This window comes from Lytechinus pictus, chromosome 2, assembly GCF_037042905.1.
Source record: "Lytechinus pictus isolate F3 Inbred chromosome 2, Lp3.0, whole genome shotgun sequence".
Classification (NCBI taxonomy): Eukaryota; Metazoa; Echinodermata; class Echinoidea; order Temnopleuroida; family Toxopneustidae; genus Lytechinus; species Lytechinus pictus.
Genome location: NC_087246.1, coordinates 36,077,759 through 36,088,194, shown reverse-complemented (window position 1 = coordinate 36,088,194; position 10,436 = coordinate 36,077,759). Strand labels below are relative to the sequence as shown.

Here is a 10,436-nt window from a genome sequence, read left to right as displayed (position 1 = left end):
AGCTTCATAATACTTAACTGGAATGATTTGCCACTCATAACAATAAAGTTTCGATCAATTACAATTTTGGGGAAAGCATTAAAACCCATCCCTTTAATATGACTGTCAAGATAAAGGTCATAATTATGGGAAAATCACAGTGTAAAATAATAATTTCTAAATTAAAAGACCCAGTTCTAAAATAGGTCATGGTAACCCCTTTTGATATGTCTGACTGCGCGCCGAGGCGTATTGCACTACAATGATAGTAAAAAGTGCGCTATGAAATATAGTTCTTATTCATATCGATCGTTCTGTATCTTAAAGATACAGTGAATCTCAGTTCAAACGAAATTAATTTCAATCGATGATTGATAGCTAATAAATATATATGCAAGACATTTAATCCCTTAAAAAAGATTTTTAATCTTTCCTTTTACACTTGCGTCCACTATCAACTTTACAAAATTAGTGCGCCAGCTGCCGTAGTAACTTTCTCACGCAGTGGAACCTGAAAATCAGGACATTTTTCGATATTGTACCTCGAATTTGTATCCTATTGGAAATATTATTGTTTGATTGTAAACAGTATCACCTGACCAATCGGAAAATTATCGATATGAGGGACTGATTTTGTTGATTTCTTCGGAATTCTACCTTCTTTCGAAAGATTTTAGCCGCGTACGTGCGCTAGTTTCACACCGGTATCATAATGAATAGTAGGCGATCTACCCGTGACCGCGACCGAGTCGTGAAAACGAACAGTAGTAACACCGGCAGGTCAGTAAAATGTTGAAAATTGTGATTATGTTGTGATTTGATGATGAAATAGTTTAACAGTGGTGATCTTTGTGAATTATGCAAGGAGGTGAAAACTAGTAATTTGTATGTTTTTATCTGGAACTAGTGTTTTATCATGGCCGATTGTTTGTAAACAGACGGGTGGTTGTGGCATCTCGGACTCATTTTTTTGCTATTGAAAAGTGTGTGCATGCTACATCATGTAGACTCTCTGTATCGATGGCGGCGGTATATTGCTAACTCTCTCTCTCTCTTAGGTGATCCCTCCACTGTTTTGGAGATTCTAAGATACGATTAGAACAAATCCCAGTCCGGTAAATTACAGATTCAGCATCAAGTTGGAGCGGTAGTCATGAATTTTATGTAGAAAAAAGAGGGATTTAAGGAGCAGCATGTATGATATATGGTGGTCCACAAAAAAGGCACTAGTCTGTGCACCTAAAAACAATTTGATTTTGAGTTAAGATATAACAAGGCTCCATATTAACTTTTTTTTGGTGGTGGCCCATTCGGGCCACCAAAACCTTCATATAATTTTTTTGGTGGCCCGAAAAATATATAGAAAAACATTAAAAATGAAAAAAACAAGTTTCTGATATATTAATTCTGTACTGTAGCCACAACTTGCACAAGTACTAACTACAACAACTACAAGTACAACTCACAAGTAACACTACTGTACAGTAGAGAGGTGCACGACCAATATGGGAGACTCTCCAATAGGGGAGACAATCTCCCATATTGGTGACTTGCTTTGCAAAAGGACAAAAGAAACGACACCAACAAGAGCATAATTTTTTCCACCCCAAATTTTTGTCTCGCTGAGGTCAGCTCAGAAGCCCATTTGTTTTGTGTGCGGATGACAACAAAAATCCTTAAAAGTTAAAACAAAAGTACAAAGTAGATGGTGAATTTTCAAAGTAGACGGTGAATTTTCAAAGTAGACGGTGAAAAGGGGAGATTTTTCATGAGGAATCTGCTTATCATATTTTTATTTGCTGCCAAGTTAATCCTTTTGCAGCAAATGTAAACAAAGGAAATTGGTCTCCCAAACTGGAGACCGTCTCGGAAATAGGATACCCAAATTCTTTACAAAAGTCTCTGATATTGGAGACAACCTCCCACATGGGAGACAGTCTCCCATATTGGCCGTGCGCCTCTACTGACTAAGTTACTTTCACTTTGTATGGTAGGGGGCCCTAAAGCTATGCACCACTCATATCATCGCGCATGCAGTTTTTTCTACAGAGGCTGCAGTAAATCTCTAAATGTAGAGAAAACCCACAACTGTTTGGAATTTTTGAGTTATATTTGCTTTAATTTCATATTATTCTATAATAATATGAATATATTTTAGAAATTGAGACACAGGAAATACTATTTTTGTGTATGACAAATCGAGTGCCTAGCTTTAGGACCCCTTCGACATTGGGCGGCGAAATCAAGAGGTGTTCGGAAAACACGGCGGGATTTTCATATTAGTGAGTTTTGTGATATATTCTTCTTGGTTAATGATCTTTGGAATGTTAACCACAATTAAGTGAAAAATAATTTGTTCAAATATTAAAATTGGCATAGTTTTTATTGTTTGTAAACAAAGTGCGTAGCTTTAGGTCCCCCCATCATACATCTTGTATGTAAACCTTGTTTGCTGTTATTTTACTTTGCAAATTGATTTGTGGTAAAATATAAATTGTTCTATCATTGTAAATATGAAATGATTGAAAGAGAATTGAAAGAATTGTATTGTTCCCAGGTTGTGTGGACTTTTTTTTAATCTCCTTAAACACACGCACTCATAATGGTAAAGTAAATAAATAATGCATAACAAACTGGGATAGATGTACATCAAGGCTCCATATTAACTTTTTTTGGTGGTGGCCTGTTCGGGCCACCAAAACCTTCAAATAATTTTTTTTGGTGGCCCGATGTTAAAGTTTGGTGGCCCGAAAAATATAAAGAAAAACATTAATTAAAAATGAATAAAACAAACTTTTGAAATATTAATTCTGCAGCCACTACCACTAAGTTACTTTCAATTTGTACATCTTGTATGTAAATCTTGTTTGCTGTTATTTTACTTTGCTAATTGATTTGTGGTAATATATAAATCGTTCTATCATTGTAAATATGAAATGATTGAAAGAGAATAAAAGAAATGTATTGTTCCCAGGTTGTGTGGACTTAAAAAAAAATCTCTGTATAGACACACACTCATAATGGTAAAGTAAATAAATAGTGCATAGCAAACTCAGATAGATGTACAAAACAATGATTTTTCCTTTCTTCCTTTTTGAATCCTAAAACCGAGATTATGTAGGCCCCAAATCCAGTTTATTTTCTCTTTTCCAGCATATTATAGCAGGAGAAAATCACAGAAAAATATGCTGCAAAAATTAAAATAATGCATAAAAGGGGGAAACAAACAAAAACAATTTTTAGAATAGTATATTAAAAGAAAACAAAAATAATAAAATAAATAAGTGAAATAAAAAACAAAGAACAGGAAAAAAAGGAAAGACAAAATTTAGAGAAAAAAAAGAAAATGAATAAAACAAAATTAATAGAAAATGGGGAAAATTATTATTATTTTTCAGTAGAAACATATTCTTTAATCAGGCATATTCAATGGGAAGGGGTGTAAATGGTTTAACCACTATAACAAAAATGAAAGAAAAAAAAAATAAGAAAACGGCAAAAGTTACATCTGGAAAAAACAGTGTGAGAAAAGTCCTTCCCCATATTCGCCAAAATGCTAGAAAAATTCAAATTTGATATCAATGGAATGCCTTCCAAAAGTATTTACTTCCCCAAGAGTGGTTTAAGAAGTCATTTATAAACAAGAAAGAAAGAAACTGTCTGTTTATTTTTGGCTAGAAAAGACACAGCTTCGAAAGAAACCAAGTATCAACATACATACAAATGCACACGTGGGACTGTGATGTACTCACCTATGTGTTTTATGTGTATTAATGTATTTGGAAATCGGTCTTTTTGAGTGAAAAGAGAGGTCATAATTCCTCTTTTTAATGCTTGCAAATAATCAGGTTTTAGTAATATGGACTGTAGAAGGGCATTTCATTGGTGTAATATGCGACTTTGACGTCGATTTTCAAAGTTCTGTGGAAGATTTCTTAGCAGCAACATTTCGTATCGCAGCTCCCTGAGTCTGATCTGAATAGTCTGCTAGCTAGCTGCAGTGGTTTCATTCATGCAAAGCTAACGCCAGACGGCCGGCGCGTCCGGCTGGATATTATCCACTGCTCTGTCATGTTCCTTTCCTCCGTGACTATGCAATCTTTGTGTGTGTGTATTTGTGTGTAGATTAACAAAAAGGGCGCATGACGAATTGGCTTGCAATTTGAACTGTAGTAAGTTGATAAATGCATGCAAAATCGGGAGAAAAATTGCGCTACTTTGAAAATTATTGGTTGCCCGATTCGGGCCACCAAAACTTAACATTTTTTCAATAATGGTTGCCCGAGGTGAATTTCTAGTGGCCCCGGGCCACCGGGCCACCGCTAATGTCGAGCCTTGTGTACATGTACTAAGCAATGATTTTTCCTTTCTTCCTCTTTGTTTTTGAATCCTAAAACCTAGATTATGCAGGCCTCAAATCCAGTTTATTTTTGTTTTCTCTTTTGCAGCATATTATAGCAGGAGAAAATCACAGAAAAATATGCTGCAAAATAAGAACAATGCATAAAAGGGGAAACAATAGAAAATAATTTTAAAAAAGTATATTACAAAAAGAAAACAAAAATAATAAAAGAAGTGAAATAAAACAAAAGAAAGAATTAAGAAAGAAAAATTTAAGAACAGGAAAAAATAAAAAGAAAAAAGAAAATAAAAAATTTAGAGAGAAAAAAACAAGAACAAGAAAAATTGAACAAAACAAAATTAATGTAAAAATGGGGAAAAGGGAAAAAAATTAAGAAGCCATTACAAACATATTTTAACAGCTGTGGCAACAGTCTACATTTATTCTGACTGGAATATGATTAAAAGCCAAGCAAATAATTTTCACTTACCTTTTGGGAATGGCGCATTTCTATTTTTATATCCTTTAGTTTGTATTGTTATTTTTTTTCAGTAGAAACATATTCTTTAATCAGACAAATTCAATGGGAAGGGGTATAAATAGTTCAACCACTGTCATAAAAAATGAAAGAAAAAAAGGAAGAAAACGGCAAAAGTTATATCTGGAAAAAAATGTGAGAAAAGTCCTTCCCTATATTTGCCAAAATGTTGGAAAAATTCACATTTCATATGAATGAAATGCCTTCCCAATTATTTACTTTCTCAAGAGTGGTTTAAGAAGTCATTTATAAACAAGAAAGAAAGAAACTGTATGTTTATTTTTGGCTAGAAAAGACACTGCTTTGAAAAACCAACACACATACAAATCAACACATATACAAATGTACACGTGGGACTGTGATGTACTCACCTATGTTTTTGTGTGCATTTGGAAATCAGTCTTTTTGAGTCAAAAGAGAGGTCATGATTCCTCTTTTTAATGCTTGCAAATAATCAGGGTGCACCAGATTTAAGCAATATGGACTGTAGAAGGGCATTTCATTGGTTTGCAGCAACATTTCGTATCGCAGCTCCCTGAGTCTGAATAGGCTGCTTGCCGCTGCTATGGCTTCAAGCAAAGCTCATGCCAGCCGGCTGACGTGGCCGGCTGGATAATAGCTGCTGTATGCTATAGCGGTACATACTGTCATGACTATGCAAAATTTGTGTGTAGATCAAGGAAAGGGCGCATGACGAACTGGCTTGCAATTTGAACTGTAGAAAATTGATAATTGCATGCAAAATTGGGAGAAAAATTGCGCTACTTTGAAAATCATTGGTTGCCCGATTTGGGCCACCAAAACTTAGCATTTTTTCAATAATGGTTGCCCGAGGTGAATTTCTGGTGAGCCCAGGCCACAGCTAATGTCGAGCCTTGCTTTAGACAGCGTGCGACACTGGCACTGGTCCGATGGTCCCAGACCAGTAAAAATTGCTGTCGGGCCAGTAGTTTTTCAGAAATAGCCAGACTTACTGGTCTGACCTGACCAGTAGAAAATATATCAAACTGATAAAAAATAATATTTTCTCTTGTAAATTCTAAAAATGGCTCTCCAAAATTTAGATATGGCTCTCATGAGTTATTTTGTGGGGGGGGGGGGGGCGCAGTAAAAGCAAATAAAGTCAGCAAAATAAACTCCAAGTCCCTTTTTATATTTTTCATTTTTGTGACCAGTCAATTTTAGGTTTGGACCAGTTAAAAAAAATTGAAAAATTGGGCATCTACTGGTCCAACACGAACAGGTTGGACCAGTAGAAAAAAAGGGTTAGTGTGGAGCCATGTTTTAGAATCCACTTTCATCGGATCTATACGAGCACACAAAATAGTTAAAGAAACTCAGTTAACATGAATATATTCTCACCTTTCACATTATTAGCATTAAATTAGGGTTGAATGAAATTTTATCGATAATTTGGGGACATGTTGGAAATCGTTTTGAGCAGTCGACGACTTTCCTCTATCCGCCATTTTGGATTTGAGGAGTACCGCGATCATGCTGTTACATCATCGAACGGAGAGGGCAGCAATATACGGCCATGTTGCATGCCTTCTATGTTCTTTCGTTCGTTGAGCTGCGCTTGTGAATGTTTTTTCGATACGATTGAGTGATGGCGTCGAGTGCAATTGCGATGTGTGGATTGTCATGATTGTAGCGAAGTGAGATTGTGTTTTGTGGCCAGTTACATGTAGTATTCATTGTTCTCATTGTCAAAATTGTATTAATCGGGTCCAATATTGATGGAATACACATGTTTTATGATAATTTTTTCTCCCTACTGTTTGCATACTTAGGGCAAATCGGGGGTCTGCCAGGAATTCTGTTCCACAGAATGCTTCCCCTCCTACCACATCTCTAAAGGTAAGATGAAAGAATATCTGTATTAATTTTTCAATTTTATGACACACCTGTGAGCCGTTTTATAAAGCAATACATCGATCTGCCCTAGAAAATTAATCATCTTTGGATGTGTGCAGGTCAATTTTATTTTGAACATGTTACAAGGTGTGCCATAAAAACTGTTTACAAAAAATATAATCATGACATGGAAGTATGTACTGTATAAATAATGTCAGATTTAATTAAAAACTTGCACATGCATCTGAAGATTATCAAGTGTTAGCGATATTTGTTGGCATGAAATTCAGGTTATAAAATGATTTGATGAATCAAACCAAGATTATTTGACAATTTTAAAGAAAAGTTTATTGATGATAACACCACTTTTTTTTTACAGCTGGTAACAATAACCAAATAGCCAGTGCTGTGCAACATTAGTTGTCTGTGCCCTTCAGTGTGTTGCCGCTCCTACATACAAACTCCTCAAAGTCAAAGCAGTAACCTACAAATGTTTATGGCATATCTACACTTGGCCAGCTGAATTATGAGTTAGGTTTTCGTTGGCCAAGTGATAAAGAAATCACAATATGTGGGACTTGGACTGCCATTATAATACAGTTTTCATGGGACTTCTTTGAATCTCAATACTCAAACACAGGAGCAATGCCTGTGAAAATAGGGGAAAATTCCCTCTCAGCAAAATTGAAAGGGGCACCAAAATTTTCAAGGCTGATGTAAGGGCCATTCAGGCCAGTCAACCGGGAATCAAAGGCAATCAAAGGCAGTGGAATGGTTTTGAAAATTGAAAAGGGCACCAAAATTTTCAAGGCTGATACTTGTATATGGGCCATTCAGGCCAGTCAACAGACAATCCATGACTATGGATTGGTCTTCAAATTGTATGTTCAACTGCTATATATAAAACAAAAACAGAGTATGTTTGATATTTCAATGTCAAGTAGTCAACTGTGCTGCTTACTGTGTTTAACATTGTTTAATGCTGATGAGTCTGCTAGGGGCGTTCCTGTTATGTTATGCCCCCGCAGACGAAGTCCGGAGGGGGCATTAAGCGTTGCCCCTGTCCGTCCGTCTGTCCTTCCATCCGTTCGTCCCCCAACTTGGTTTCTGCGCAATATCTCAAAAAATGTTTGATGGATTTTTTTTTTTTTTTCGTGTGTAGGTAGATGACACCAAAATACAGGCTAAGTTTGAATTCAGAGTCTGCAGGTCAAAGGTCAAATGTTACAGCTCATTAAATATGCGAGTTGGTTTCCGCATGATAACTTATGAAATATTCAGCAGATTAAAAAAAAATTGGGTGTGTAGTTAGATGACACCAAAATACAGGCTAAGTTCGAATTTAGAGTCTGCAGATCATAGTTCAAAGGTCACAGCTCATAATATATGCTAGTTGGTTTCCGCATGATAACATTGGAAATATTCACCAGATCTTAAAAATGTTTGATGTCTGGGTAGATGACACCAAAATACAGTCAGGTCACATCAAATGACCTGACTGCCATATCTTCTGTCAGCGATTTTTATGGAAAGGGTGAGTCTTTAGGTCAAAGGTCTATTTTTTCATTATATAATGCATATTGGTTTCTGCACAATATTAAGTTAAATCATATTGAATGAATTTCTGAACGCGTTAAGCGGGGGCATCTGTGTCCTTTGGACATGTCAAATTTCTAGTTTAAATATTACTTTTTAATTTTTTTCATTTGTTTACTCTCAGAGTCTGCAAGGTTTATATGCCAACCAACACTTTGTCCATGTGGCCAGTGTGGCAAAAGTAAGTACATAGTTCAAGGGTTTTAAACAGGTATGCAGTTTGGTGCAATGTGCAAAAAAAGGCAAAAAGTTATGCTAGGTTTGTATGTATGTATGTATGTATGTATATGTGTATGTGTGTGTTTTTTTTATAAAGATAATAGGTTAGTGAGAAGCAATGTTCATGTTCTTTTAAAGCCTGTATCGTTTTTCAGTTGAGAAATTTGTTTACAAGGTTTAAAGTTATGTTAGGTTTGTATTTCTTTTCCTCATTTCGAGATGATATGTTAGCTAAAGGCAATGAACATGTTTTATCAAAGCCTTCCCCACTTCCTCCTCTTTGTCAACAAAGTGCACCTACATGTACTTGAATTGTGTGGACCTCTTTGCCATAGAAATATAGCTTGCCATACACACGCTTTATATACAGTGTATGTTCATAATGAAAAAGGTATGTTAAGATATTTAAACATTGGAAATTATACTTTGTAAGTTTGGTGCTGTTAATTTTTCAACTGTCAATTAGGGTTGCATTACTAGTCATGTTCAGTACCAAAATAAATTGTCCAATTAATTGCAAAGTTGCTTCTGATTCTTGGTCTGCTGCTGTCAATAGAAAGTATTAATTTTCATTGCCTTTATACATCTTTCTTCCTTTTTTTCTCTTTCATTTTTTCTTTTTCTGTTTCAGGGCTGTACAGCAGAGCTTCAGGTCAAGAGTGGTAAAAAGTTTGAGGGAATCCTGACTACAGTCTCCCCGATGGTGAGTTTAAGATCTCGGTCCAAGCATTTCATGAAATAGTTCATGAATTTCACTTCATGTTTGTTCTAAGCTAGCAAAATCCTTGCTTCTGATTAGCTCTGAGCAAAATATTTGGTGATTATCACTGAACGTATGAAATGCTCTCCTAATCTTGAATATCCACTGGTATCAAGTAAGAGGATGCTCCGGGCTTAAGATATTTATATCCCAATAAATAGAGTAAAATTCACTGAGGGAAATACTGAAAATTTGATCAAAATCGGATAACAAATAACAAAGTTATTGAATTTTAAAGATTTTGTATTATACCGGTGAAACAGTTCTGGGCATGTCTTCATGAATATTCATTAGGTGGGCTGATGTCATATCCCAACTTGTTCTTTTGTATTTTATAATATGAAATAAGGTTTATTCAATTTTTTTCTCCCAAGAACTAAAACAATTGGATTGACAAGTGATTAAGTGCATTAGTTATTACTTGCAGCATCTTATTTCATCATAATGGAGACACTTCATTTACACATTTATGAACAAATGAAACAATGAATTAATGTAATAATGTAAGAAAAAGGAAAGTGGGGAAAGTGTGTTAAAATTTGAAATCATAAATCTGGAAAATAAGAATAATCAGACATATGTATACAAATGCATGATGACCACAACATGATGATGATGAGGGCGTTTCATTAAGAATGGTGAGGAGTAGGCCTACAGTATAAACCATTTTCTTAATTCAGCTTTTTCTTCTGTCCACCATACATGTATTTCTGGATTTCTTTCAGGGTGAAGTTGAGCTACGCCTAGTCCATCCTATTGATTCTAGCGATAACTCGGTGGTACCAACTCCCGATTTAGTTACGGATAAAGTGCTCTTCAAGTCCTCAAGCATTGTGTGCATCAACATTAAAGATGTCGACATGGAATATGCAAGTAAAGGAGGTGGGTTCTTCTGTTCCAACTGTCACATTTTCCACCTACTCTTTTTATGGTTTCAACTACCACACAATCCACTTGTGGTCACTAGCAAGAATGCGTTGATATCTGTTGGTAGACTGGTCTTTTCTCCAACGATATTTGTGGGGGCGTAGTGGTCTCGTGGTTACGAATCTTGTCTTTCAATCAGAGGGACGTTGATTCAAATCCAAGCCATGGCGTGTGTTCCTTCAGCAAGGAATTTACCCACATTGTGCTTCACTCAACCT

General features: G+C 35.7%; 1 protein-coding gene across 1 annotated transcript in view; it reads left to right on the top strand.

Moving 5' to 3' along the window:
- Positions 1 to 233: 233 nt before the first annotated feature.
- LOC129254329 (ataxin-2-like) overlaps positions 234 to 10,436 on the top strand; it is a 29,227-nt gene continuing 19,024 nt past the window's right edge. The window contains exons 1-5 of the mRNA XM_054892783.2: positions 234 to 759; positions 6,653 to 6,719; positions 8,437 to 8,493; positions 9,163 to 9,234; positions 10,017 to 10,173. Of these exons, the coding sequence (XP_054748758.2) occupies positions 692 to 759; positions 6,653 to 6,719; positions 8,437 to 8,493; positions 9,163 to 9,234; positions 10,017 to 10,173 (421 nt within the window). The 5' untranslated portion in view covers positions 234 to 691. The remainder of the gene's footprint in view (positions 760 to 6,652; positions 6,720 to 8,436; positions 8,494 to 9,162; positions 9,235 to 10,016; positions 10,174 to 10,436) is intronic.